The 13586-nt window shown below is 40.8% G+C and overlaps 1 protein-coding gene across 2 annotated transcripts in view; it reads right to left on the reverse strand.

Moving 5' to 3' along the window:
* Nucleotides 1-314: 314 nt before the first annotated feature.
* LOC129695643 (cyclin-dependent kinase 4 inhibitor C-like) overlaps nucleotides 315-13586 on the reverse strand; it is a 51388-nt gene continuing 38116 nt past the window's right edge. For both annotated transcript variants that reach the window (XM_055632779.1, XM_055632780.1), the window contains exons 2-3: nucleotides 3449-3595; nucleotides 315-766 (exon numbers count right to left, since the gene is read on the reverse strand). In XM_055632779.1, the coding sequence (XP_055488754.1) occupies nucleotides 512-766; nucleotides 3449-3571 (378 nt within the window). In that variant the 5' untranslated portion in view covers nucleotides 3572-3595 and the 3' untranslated portion in view covers nucleotides 315-511. The remainder of the gene's footprint in view (nucleotides 767-3448; nucleotides 3596-13586) is intronic.

Below are 13586 nucleotides of genomic sequence, written 5' to 3' on the forward strand. Positions count from 1 at the left end.
CATGTAATTTTCCATGAAGGCGAATCAGTGCTATAAGGAGCTAACCCCGGCCATTTGGTCCAATAGGCCCGGCGAGATTGGTAATGCTGTCATGTGAGTTGCCCGGTAAAGGTCTCAGCTTCACTCCACCAATTTAAAACATGCTTTATAAGTAAATACTGTTGTAAAATACACCCAAGGCTCGGCAGTAGAAAACGAGATGTTCTGCCAGTGAGACAGAACTATAAAGGAACAGCTGACGTTGATACATTCGCGAATTCACTGGCTTCAGCAATATACTAACACTAGTAGTGCACACGAATATACCTCGAATTTGTATTTTAATTATTTTATTCAATAGTTTTAGAAACTAATGTTGAAAATACATTTGCATTTACTATAGTTTTTTTTACAATTTTAACATTTGACACTTTTACGTTTTTAAAACGCTTTACATGATTAGAACATTTCAATTAAAAATCCGAATTAAGACGATACAAATGATAAGCTTTTAGACACCCACTTTAGTCGCTTAGCTTCGCCGAATCAGATAGTCCACTACATTGGGGTAATTATTTTCCCTCGCCAAGTCTATGGCTCCTTTACCGTTACCATCTCGGAGATTAATATTTGCTTTTCCAACTTCTACCAGGACCTTCAGAGTATCCAGATGCCCTTCCCGGGCTAGGTCGTGGATGAGTGCGATGCTGTACCCATCCTGACGGTCTGGATCTGCTCCCCAGTTCAGTAGAACTCGGCATATATCTGGACAGCCCATTTTCATCACCTGAAATGGTAGAGGAAGAAAAAAATGAATGGCCTTAAATTAGTATTGAAAATTGAAATTTGGTAAATGTGGTGGAAATGGTGGAAATACTCATCTGGTCAAGCACATTTGAGAGGGAAAGAGAGTTAACGGTTCGGGTCTGTGACTTGTCACCATATGTATAGAATGAAACTCTAATAATACAGGAAGTTCCTGCATATATGGGTTGCTTCATTTCTATGTTAATTCCCAATGTTGTGCAATACTACATTTTAGGGCCATTTGTATTTTAGTTATGAATGGACAATACTAAAATAATTTAATAATGCTCTTTCCTTTTATCCCCCCCCCCCCCCCCCCCCCCCCCCACCCCAGTAGTTTATATCGCATGTTAGATGTACGCTACATATTGTTTCTTACGTTTTTTCTTTTCCGTTTTGTTTCCGAAAGTTAATTTAATTATAAATGTATTTAATCTCCTAAAGCATCAATGGTTTAGTAAGTAATAGTTGTCTCAAATTTACAGGTTATCGGATTACATTCAAAGCGCCAGAGGGGCATAATAATGGTGAAATCAAAATATCTTTACATAGTTTCTATTTACATTTTTAATGTATAATAAAGCGGGACAATTGCATTCCCAATAGAAAGAGAATATCGGCAATATGAGTATATATATTTATCATTTTCCATATATAGTCAAGTCAAGTTTATTTGTCTATATGTATTCCGGTTAAAGTTGCCTGGAATGCATACGCATATTTCAAATATAAACCTTTACTTTACAGAAAAGAACATGATTTTGTAATGAAATGTGTAAATTTCAAATATAATAATGCTCAAGGAAAATTACTTAGGTCGTTGAAAACATCAAACATACGGGTGTACACATGTAATAATTGATTTGCGGATAAATTACTTCCTTTGCAGGAGGAACATTAACTATGCTATATCTTATGATTTCTGAAATATAAAGCAAAACCCCCTACGCCTTTCAGCACGGCCGTCAGACCCTTACTGATTGGGAGTCGCATTTTCTACGGTCAGCTATAAGCCGTGGCAACATTTTACTTTTAAAGGGCACGTTTATTGTCATTATCCTAGTTAGAGAGCAAATTATAGAATTTAAATTATAATTAGAAATTTATCCCGCGATACGCATTCTTAAAATTATTTTATATCATTAATTAAAGATTATGAGACGAAACATTTTTCTGCTGCAGTTTTATGGGAGCGTATGGATTGACGTCAGTAAGGTTAACCGATCTGGAACTTGCTGAGAGCGAATTATAATTTTGTTTCAGGTTTACAACATAGATGGTTATTGAGGGTTTTTTTTTAATGTATACCTTCTGTTATATCCACACCTTATCCGTGATAATTAAGGAAATATAATTCCCTTGTAAAATATAGGAACAAAGCACAGGAGATACTGGTTTATTAAAAAAAGTGCTGGAGTAACTCAGAAGGTCAGACAATCTTGGAGAATATGGATAAGCAGCGTCTCGGAGAAGTGTCCCGACCCGAACCGTCACCTATCCATGTGTAAGGAGGAACTGCAGATGCTGGTTTAAACCGAAGATAGGCACAATAAGCTGGTGTAACCCAGCGGGACAGGCAGCATCTCTGGAGAGAAGGAATGGGCGACGTTTCGGGTCGAGACCCTTCTAGGAAACTAGCTTCTCATTTTCACCCTACAAACAGCTTCCTTTATTATCGTTACATTTTGCATATCTTTCATTCTTGTTCTTTATCCCTCCACATCACCGTCCATATATCTTGCATCCCTTATCCCTAACCAGTCTGAAGAAGGGTATCCACCCGAAATGTCCCTTCTCTCCAGAGCTGCTGCCTGTCCCGCTGAGTTACTTATTCCAGCTAAAACGGTGCTGGCTCGGACGAATCGCGTACTCCTACACCTCCTACATATATTGTCTATTGTCTATCTTCGTCACCTATCCATGTTCTCCAAATATGCTGCCCCGCCCGCTGAGTTACTCCAGCACTTTCCGATTACGATTCAACTTTCATTGTCATTGTCAGTGTACAGTACAGAGACAACGAAATGCACTTTGTGCCTTCCCTTGTAAAATATATGTGAATAAAGGGGCAACTTAGTAGAGAAATATAGTTTTACCATTAACATTAATAACTTTTCGATGTTAGAGGGTATTGTCTGTTCAACTTCGTTCGGTTTTTCGATCAAGGTTCAAGGTCAGTTTGTAGTCACATTTCACCAATTAAGGTACAGTGAAATTCAGATTGCCATGCAGCCATACCATTAAAGAGCAACAAGCCAGCCATATATATATGTTTAACATGACTCCCCCGCATTCCTCACTGTGATGAAAGGCAAAAAAAAAGTTCAATCTACTTCCCTTCTTTGTCCCCCCGCGGCCGGGGCACCCGAACCTTCCGTTGTCGGGGCGATCTTGGATCCCGCAACCGACGGTCCTTTTTCCTTTACTGCTACAGTTAGTAACATTACTTAGCATTTAAATAATTAAGAATGTATACTTTTGCCGTAAAATCGCAGCCCCTCCCATAAATTTCGTTCCAAAATGTGAAACAGCAAAACGAGTTAACATTGGTGATGTGACACCTGACAATAAGCAAAAAAGATCACTTGTCACGTAAATTAATAATCATATCGTATAACAATTGAAACAATGTCATCGGTTGAGCCAAATATAATAAAAGTACCTGCAGAGCAGTACGGCCATATCTATTGACACCATTGGGGTCTATTCCATTTTCCAACATTTGCTCCACCCTGCTGATGTCCCCGTTGGCTGCTGCTGTTGTAAACGTGTCGATATCAACCATCGCGCCCAGCTAATTTCTTCTACACTGTTTAGAATATAGTAAAAATGAATTCAATATTTGATTCGCTTCCGACCTCCAACCTGTTCTGCAGTGATGGACAGCACTCCCTGGTCATAGTATTTGAACAGTTCTGGGGAGTTGGGACGATGCTGTTGAAGCGAGTGATTCAGGTTGCTTGTGCAACTCGCTGCTTCCCTCGCTCCCCCCGGTGCAGGGTGCAGAGGGGTGCAGAGGGGTGCAGAGGGGTGCAGGGTGCAGGATGGGCCCGGGTCGAGGGGGCTGACTGACACACGCCGCCAGCTCCGAATGTGCTCTCATTTGTCTGCGCGCCTGCGCGGGCCTGCCGGCACGTCACGGCATTCGGAAGGAGGGGTGAGGGGCGGAGTCCGGGACAGCTGGCAGCGCGCCTGCGCACAGGGCGGCCGCTGATCTCCCGGCAATGCCGGATGCGGCGAGCGTGCGCGTGTGGGCGGAGATGTGCCGCGCGATTGGGAACAAACCAGTGTGCAATGTGATTGGGAACAAACCAGCACACACACACACACACACACACACACACACCAGTGCAATGTGTTGGTGAGCACACACACACACACCAGTGCAATGTGTTGGTGAGCACACACACACACACACACCAGTGCACACACACACACCCACACGCACACACGTACACAGCTCACACTCACACACACACCAGTGCACACACACACACACACAGTGCACATTAGTGTATTATCGTGTACACACACACACATATAATCACATTATATAGTGCACACACACACACACACCACATGTCGTGGCGAGCACACACACACACACACACACACACCAGTGCAATGTGGTGGCGAGCACACACACACACACACACACAGTGCAATGTGGTGGCGAGCACACACACACACACACACCAGTGCAATGTGTTGGCGAGCACACACACACACACACACACCACACGAGCACACACACACACACACACACACACCAGTGCATGTCGTGGCGAGCACACACACACACACACAACTGGTGTCAGCGTCAGCTCCAGCGGGTGTCTGCACCACCAGGGATGCGAGGCGCAGTGGAACGAGGAGCCGGTTAGAGGATTTTCCCACATCGCCCTTTGCAGCTCAGAGGGGTTTCTTTTCTCACTACTCTTATTTTCACTTCCTTCATTTCAAGCATGCAGTTCACTGGATTTTGTTGGCATTCCGACTACATGCTGTCATGTTTAAACCAATTAAACAAAACAGGGCGGGACTATTGTGTGGGCGCCCATATCTTTCCCATCCGCTATGACCATTCTGTAACACTAGCTATGCATTTAATTTCGATCTTCCGACCAATTCGTTCCAAAGATATGCAGGCGTAGTTTGGCATTGCCCTGTCCCGAATGGTCAAAACGAAGATAATCATGCACAAATGCACCTTTTGTCACTCTGATCGGTATTTTCCACAGTTCAAACATTACAGTTCATTATGCACTTTGAGATATCTGAATACCGTGAAGGGTTCTATAATAAATGCAGATTCATGGTTGACCATTTACAGTAACAAAAAAAACCCCTCAAAATTAGAAAGATAATTATAATACGAATACGTTTAAGAAATGACTAAACCAAGTTCCGAGGCTGCAAAATAGACAACTATTTTGCTGAACCTGCGTTAACAAGGGTGGCTTTAATCTGAGAATCACCTCATGGACATTGATGTCGACGATCGCGAATTTTCAAAACGACATTATGCGGCCACGGCTCCAATTTTATATTCCTTATAAAATATGCATCTTTTTTGAATTTTTAACTCCTCTCCTCTGAATAATTTATTAGATAACACCAGCCACGGGAAATCAGATAGAATATTTTTCAGAAAGCAATGAAGAGGACGTCCAGAAAACAATACGGACATGAAAACTTCATAGACTCAAACTTCCCATGTAGATTTCAACAACACATTCTCAGTGCTGTGGGATTACTCGCCGGGTCATTCACGAAATAATATTGCTTTTACTTTAACCGGCTACAGGCAGCACGTGTGGAATATATTATTTCCTATTTTTACAAGCGACATTTCACATAAATGTTAATAGCAATATATTCGTACTTTAAAATATTTATTTGTAACTGTGTAGCTTCGCTGTGAGAGGTCATTACGTTTGCAGCTGTAAACCGGGATTTACGCTCTTGGTTGGGACCAGGTGGAACTGTTGCCTTAATTCCACCTCCCGCACATCGACCCTTTGGAATACTTCCCCTCTTCTTCAACCGGTTGGAGATAAACGCACCGATCTGTTCATTCAAACGCCGGGCGGAAGCGGGGTCTTGGATTTGACCTGGGATGGGTGTGGAATTATCCTGGAGTGTCGTTTTTCAAATAGTTTAGCTTTTATGTAAACACTTCTCTTTTAATATTCACCTGAGCATATACTTATTTATTTAACGCACATACGCATTGTTATTTCCTTCGTCACTAAAAAAATAATTATTGTGAATCTGAACTCAAAATTAAAAATCCTGGAAACACACAGTGGGTCTATGGGCATCGATGGAAAGAGAAGCAGTGTTATGATTTCAGGTGGATGGCAAATTATCTTCTTTCGAAAATTATAATTTACTTTCTTCCGATACTAAGTGCTGGGGCATCTCTGGAGAGTAGTTAAGCGATAGTAATGGAGGGTGGAGGGGGTACCATTCGAACTGAATACCATTCGAACTGAACTTCAGTGCCAACAACCGAATTCATACATAAGTAAATTATTATCTTCCGTGGGTTAACAGTACAAAAAACAACACAAAACACAGACGTTTAAATTGAAGTATAAATGATTGCAAATGGAACGTAACAGAGTTTATTGGAGACATTCAAAGTCCGGGAAAGTACATTGCCAGAAACATAAAGTTCATTAAAATTTCCTTATGATGCCACTAATGGCCGTTTGCCCTTCAATCGAACATTCACCCTTCGTTTCTGATCAAACTCGATCCGCAAGACCAATTGTCTGTCCCTCTCACCTTTACTTGGAATCTCCTTAGATTCAACCACCTGCGGAAGTTTCACTTTCTCACATTGTTGTGCAGTATTTTTTCCCCTGAATTTCCTGTTCTAGGGAACTATTTAATTTGAACCACTCGAGTTTTTATTTCACAGTGGTCTCTCTAGCCAATGGGTTTCATTTACATTAGTAGAACTTTAATTTTAATCTGTCATGACTCAGTCACCGGTCTCATTTCCTGTCTGAAATCTCTGTCTGTCCTCCGATTTGTTCTATCGATGCCCAACGTAAGCTTCAGGAAAGTTCACTTGAAATGTCGACTATCCATTCCCTCCACAGATGCAGCGTGACACACTGAGCTGCTCCAGCAAATTGCGTCTTTGCTCAAGTCTTCATTCAACTGCAGTCGTTTGTGTCTCTAGCGCTTTATCTTTCATCAGGCCACATTTGCACTCTTGAAGCTCAATATTATCATTTACAATTTAAAGTAAATTCCCTTCCCTTTTTTTCATTTTCTACAAGGTTATGGTTGTAGCTTTTTCTTGCAAGTGTTTTCTTCCCCTCTACTATCATCAACTGCTGATTTTTAAAGTAAGTGTTACCTCTGGTCCCCACCATTTCACATGTATCTTCATCCATCCCCCCCCCCCCCCCCCCCCCCCCCCCCCATTACAGCCCTTTGCCCACCTGCTTTGCTCTCTGACTTGGTCAACCATTTATCTGTTTTGCTACTTATCATTTTAATTTGTATTCGGTTGTCTATTGCGTAGCACTTTGTTTAGACAAGATATATCAACTGAATGCTTTACTCCCATAGACTCATTTTGGCACCTATAACAAATTAATTCGTATTAGTCAAGGAAAGATTTGGATTTGCTGTAGGTCTGTTTTCTCCTGGATAAGAGAAGCCCTTTATGACTTCCTCATTCTTCACATATTTTGCTTGAGCTTGCTTGAGTTCTATGTGCCTTGGTTTTGCCTTGGTTAAACATCATGGGCTCTTAAAATGTATCTTGAAAAAATTATGAGATATTTATGTTTGGTAGCTTTGCATTCCATAGTAACCAGGTTGAAATTTTTGTCAAAAGCTGTGCATCATTAATATTTGATGTGCCTGTTGTGCAGTCTACAAATACTGAGCTGCTGAATTATATAAATTCCCACAAAAGTGAAATATGATTGGAACCATTGATTCAGTGTATTTTCTTGTAGAAATAAGGAATTGCAGATGTAGGTTTACCAAGGAAAGACACACAATGTTAGGGTAATTCAGCAGGCCAGGTAGCATCCCTGGAGAATATTGATAGGTGATATTTTGGGTTGGGGCCCTTCTTGTTCAGCCTTAACAAAACTAGGGGGGAAAAAATCATATGTGCAAATTGGTGGCTATTTTTCCGTTTGAGATTTCTTTTAGAACTGATTTAGCCTCACCACTTGGGGATAAACAAGGTCAACGATTCAGAGCATTTCATCAGAAATGGAAGTGTGCATAAATCAATTTAGAAAGTACAAAGGGTAGATGAGATTTGTTTAATGCAGGATATGTTTATGCTTTGCCCAAAAGTTGCAGGATTCAAATACCAAACATCTTATATACACAATTACCATTCTTGAACTATACTTCTATGTTGTATTTAGAGTTGCTGTGTTTAAGAAGATTGCAGCATCTTGCATTATGGAAAATGGCAGTTTTCAAATATAATTGTGTAATTCAAGTATGTGTAGGTTCAGTATTTGCAAACCCCAGATCAGATATGATTCAGCATGGGTTATATTTCACTATTCCTGTAACATCTTATGAGTGTATAGCGTAAATTAATTAAACATTCATTTGGTATGGAAGGTCTCTTAAGATTAATCATAACCATAACATGATGATTTCCAGATAACAAACTCCAGATAATACACAAATTATTACAAGACTTTTTACTGTTGTACAGGTAGTAGTTAATGCTTTTTAAAAAATAATTAGGTAGAAGAAAAAAGAAAAATTTGCATGTATATCATGCCCTCGCAAAGGGCAAGCTACAGTTTATTGTAAATTAATATACAGCAATAAATTTGCATGCACTGTAGTTCCACAGACATTAAATCAAATAACATCCAGATAATTTGCTTTTTGTGGTGTTAATTGAAGGATGAGTTTGGTCAAATCAATTAATCTTCTGTCAGTACAACTTATATGATATTTTTCATCCAGAGAGAAGACAGACATTTCATGGATTTAACCTTATCTGTGGGTTAGTTCCTCAAAGTTTGATTGTGTTTAGAAATATTATTTGGGCTGCCCATCCTGATTTGACTATAACTTTGACTGGGATTTGTGATATCTTTGTAGTATGCCAATTATGTTTATCAAATTGAATTGTTGAGTTTAATGCACATGCAATACAATACAATACAAATTTATTATCATTTGAGCCCCAGTGAGACTCAAACGAAATGTTGTTTCCACAGCCATACAAACAAAGACACTGTCTTACAGACATACACATAATTAAATTCACACAAACATCCATCACAGTGGACCCACTGTGATGGAAGGCAAGTCTTTTCTCTCCCCTGTTCTCCGTGTCTCTCCCGATGTCCAAGCCCCAGGCGGGCGATGATGAGTCCCACGGCCATTTTAGGCCGCGCGGGGCGATTTACGGCCCCGCTCCCGGTCTGAAAGTCCAAGGTTGGAACCCCCACGGGCGATGGTGAGTCCCACGGCCATGAAGCCGCGCCGGGTGATGTTCGTCCCGCTCCGGGTCGTTCCAACCCCGTGACACCGGCTGGAGAAGTCGCGTTGCGGGTGCTCCGGGAAACGGTCTCTCTCTCTCTCCTCCCAGACCCGCGAGCTCCCGATGTCGCGGTCCACCGGACCTGCGGCTGCGTTGCTGGAGCCTCCGAGCCCCAGGAGTCGAGTCGCAGCAGCGAGTCACCGCCGCTCCCCACGCTCCGAGGCCGGCCACCCCCGACGATGGTGAGTCCGCAGCTCCGCAGCTCCGCAGTCTCCCGAGCCCCCGGGTCGTTCAGGCTGGAGGCCGCTCCACGGTGCTAGGCCCCAACGACAGCCGAGACCCGACAGGGAAAAAGTCGGGTCTCCCGGACAGGGAAGAGATTTAAAACAGTTTCCCCCTCCCCCCCCCGCACACACACACTCACATACTGTACTCACACACACACGCGCACATACAAGAAATGTGCAGATTTGGCAGCAGGTGCCAGCAAAACTTATTGCACTTTTTTATGGTTGCCCTATAAATTGGGGGATGTGAAATCTGACCTTAAATTAATCCAAATAATTCAAAGTGCTGAAGTAACTCAGTGGGTCAGGCAGCTTCTGAAGAACCTTCTGAAGAAGAGTTTCCACCCGAAATGTCACCTATCTATGTTCTCCAGAGATGCTGCCTGTTCTGCTGAGTTATTCCAACAATTTGTGTCTTTTTTTTGTGAACCAGCATCTACAGCATCTTGTTTCTACAATCCAAAGATCATAGAAAACAGAACAAATAGGTGCAGGAGTAGGCCATTTGGCCCTTCGAGCCAGCACCGCCATTCAATATGATCATGGCTGATCATCTAAAATCAGTACCCTGTTCCTGCTTTTTTTTCCATATACCTTGATTCCTTTAGCCCTAAGAGCTGAATCTAACTCTCTTGAAAACACCCAGTGAATTGGCCTCCACTTCTTTCTGTGGCAGAGAATTCCACAGATTCACAACTCTCTAGATGAAGTTTTCCCTCATGTCAGTCCTAAATGGCCAACCCTTTATTCTTAAACTGTCACCCCTGGTTCTGGACTCCCCCAACATCGGGAACATTTTTCTTGCATCTAGCCTGTCCAATCCTTTAAGAATTTTATACCATACATAATTTCCAGAGCAAAGCCAAAACCCAAATAATTTCCAAAACTTCACACAGTCAATTGTAGCAAGGCAGTGCCGCAGTTAGGACTGCTGCCTCACAGTTCCAGGGATTCAGGTTGACTCCTGACTTTGGGATCCTTCTGTCCGGTATTGAAAAATGGCCAAAGATTTAAAGGGAAATGAGAGAGAATGGCTTGCAAGGCTATAGTGAAGGGGAAATGGGACTGATGACCTTTCTCTGCATGGAGTTGGGATGGACCAGGTGAGCTGAATGGCCTCCTATTCAATATCAAAGGTAAAAATCTCATGAATTTAATACAACCCTCACCCCCCCCCCCCCAAAAAAAAACTCCAATAGCTCAATAACCAAAAATCCAGAACAATCATTAACCACCATCTGTTATTTTATAACTTCTATCACTGAAAATCTTCAATTAACATCCTCAACATTACTTTTTTTTGCTACATTGTCCTTTCTCTTTAAGAAGCTGATAAATACCTTGAACCTCACCCTTTGTAAAAATGAATAACGGCAAAGGGACTAAATAAAAAAAACTTTAACTGAGCAAAGGTTGGAGATGCACGTGAAGTAAAGGATCTTGAGAGCTGTGAATACAAACACGAGGCTCAACGACAAAGCTGCCTACTAACTTAGGCTCACTAACTCAGACCCAAGAACCGAAATGGGAAGGCATATGGAGTCATATAGGAGGAACACTCCCATTCACACAATGTGACTGCATACTCTGTTACTTGTAGGTTTGTTTCAGTTTGAATGGGAAGTGAGGTCATTCTGATAGACAATGCTGTGAAGTTGTATTGGAATTACTTTCAATATTTGAAGCTGGACTGAAGGGCAGTATTTTATTCCAGAAAAAAATCCAGTTCGTCACCACCATGACTGTAACCCAAGGGCAAGGCATCATTAGTTGTGGAGGCCTGAAGAAGAAGGGAAGATGGCTTTAAATCATTTTCACTCATCTCCATTTTGCAAACTGGAAGTGATGGTGGGGAAGGGGGACATAGGATGAGAGATTATACAGATCATACTCCCCACTATTTACTCCATTTACACCTCACAATGCCTTGGAAAAGTATCCAATATTGCTACAGTTTCTATTACTCTGTCCTCAACAAAACATATGACATAAAATCGCAGCACGCAAAAAGGATTGCTCCTCTTTTATTTTTTTGATAAAGTATGATAAGCAACATTGGTTTTCTTCATATTGTAGTAAATTGTCTCGAAATTTCATCATTGGATTGTCAAGACAGGTAATCCAATTTCAGTATGCATTCAAGAAAAATGTGGAATCATTGGCTAGAAAACCAATGTTTTACTTTCCCGTGAGCTACTGTCTGTTTTTTTTTTACCTTGCACATTTAGCTTTGTTGGAATTATTACTGAGAAAGCAATGCTGTAATTGCAAATGTTGTGTGTAAATGAAGCCGATTCAAGCTAATGTTGATTCACCACAATCGTACAGGTGAGATTATCAGATTTAACCAACAGGTGAAAATCAGCTATTATTACCAAACTGATAGAGAATTGTATTCACAAATACTACTCTCTGAATTTTAATGTAATATAATCCCACAAGTCTTTTACAGAACCAAATATAAAACATGAAACACTAAGTAGCTATAGGAGAATAACCAAAGACATAGCCAAACAGGATATAGTCATAGACAGTCATACAGCAAAGAAACAGGCCCTTCGTACAAAATTGACAATGCTGACCAAGATGGTCATAGGTGATAGGAGCAGAATTAGGCCATTCGACCAATCGTGCCTGCTCTGCCATTCAATTATTGTTGATCTACGTTTCCCTTTCAACCCCATTCTCCCATCTTCTCCCCATAACACTTGATACGCGAACTGATCAGGAATTTGTCACTCTGCACCTTAATATTACCCATTAAGCTGCATTTAATGCGGCGATACTTACTGTGCATTTTTTTCCACTTAAATGTTGACTTTTAAGAGATATTTTCAAAACAGTGCAACAGCATCACCATAAATAAAACAAAGTAAGAAAACAGCAATCAAAATAAAAAAAAAAAAAAATAAGTAGATGGGGGGGGGGGGGGGGGGGGGGGGGGGGGGGGGTAAATAAGAAGTAAATAAATTAAAACAACTGGAATACGACCGTGTGGTTCATTTACCAAATAAAAAAAAAGAAAAACCATTACATTGATTAGTTATCTGGAGATAAATTAACATTCATACAAACATACCATCTAGTTCTATGTAACGCAATCTTCCCATATCTAGCTCGGCATTTATCTAATTGGTGTCATGGCTCAAATAAACAGTCTATTTTTCCCAGATCTTCTCAAATGAATTCTCAATGCTGCGATCCTTACTGTGCATTCTAAGTGTGGTCTAACTAAGTCTCCGTACAAATTTACATTTTTGGCTTTTCAGTTGCAACAAACGTTAAAATGTTGTTACCATTTTTTTTTTTAATGGCTGAATTGTTACTTTAACTGATTTCCATATTTGCCCTCCAAGATTTATTGTTTCTTCATATCAAAACAAAAACAAACTGTTGGAGGAACTCAGCGGATCGAGCAGCGTCTGTGGCGAGTAAGGAATTGTCTCCTCCACAGATGATATGCCACCCACTGAGTTCCGCCAGCAGGTTGTTTTTATTTATTTCAGATACCATATCTGGTATCCGACACTTTGCAGTCATTTGTGTCGCTACATTCGCTCCTTTCTTTCCTTGAAGTGCATTCCTAATATCCAAATAATCCGCGAGCTCATTATTCTTATCAATCTGTCATATTTCACTTTGATTAAGTTTACTCAACAATTATATCTTTACCTGGTATTTATTCATATTTTCTCTCAACTAGTTTGGACTAGTAGTCTAAATAATTTGTGAAGGTTCTAAATAATTTGTGAAGGATAGTGTATCTATATTTTAACTTGTGTCTAAAATATCACTATGTGAAGTGCTACACAGGTCTTACCAATTCATTCTAGACAGGGCTTTGCTATCAGATTGGTGAGGGGATCACAAACTTCTCGATTCTTCAAAAGTTTAGGTAAATAATATGTGTACATGTTTTCACATGTCACCATCGTTATATTTATTACATATTTATTACAGTTTTTCGGTGACGAAATTAGCTCATACGATGAGCAATATAGATTTCATAATTCAAA

Source organism: Leucoraja erinacea, chromosome 3 (genome assembly GCF_028641065.1).
Source record: "Leucoraja erinacea ecotype New England chromosome 3, Leri_hhj_1, whole genome shotgun sequence".
Lineage (NCBI taxonomy): Eukaryota > Metazoa > Chordata > Chondrichthyes > Rajiformes > Rajidae > Leucoraja > Leucoraja erinaceus.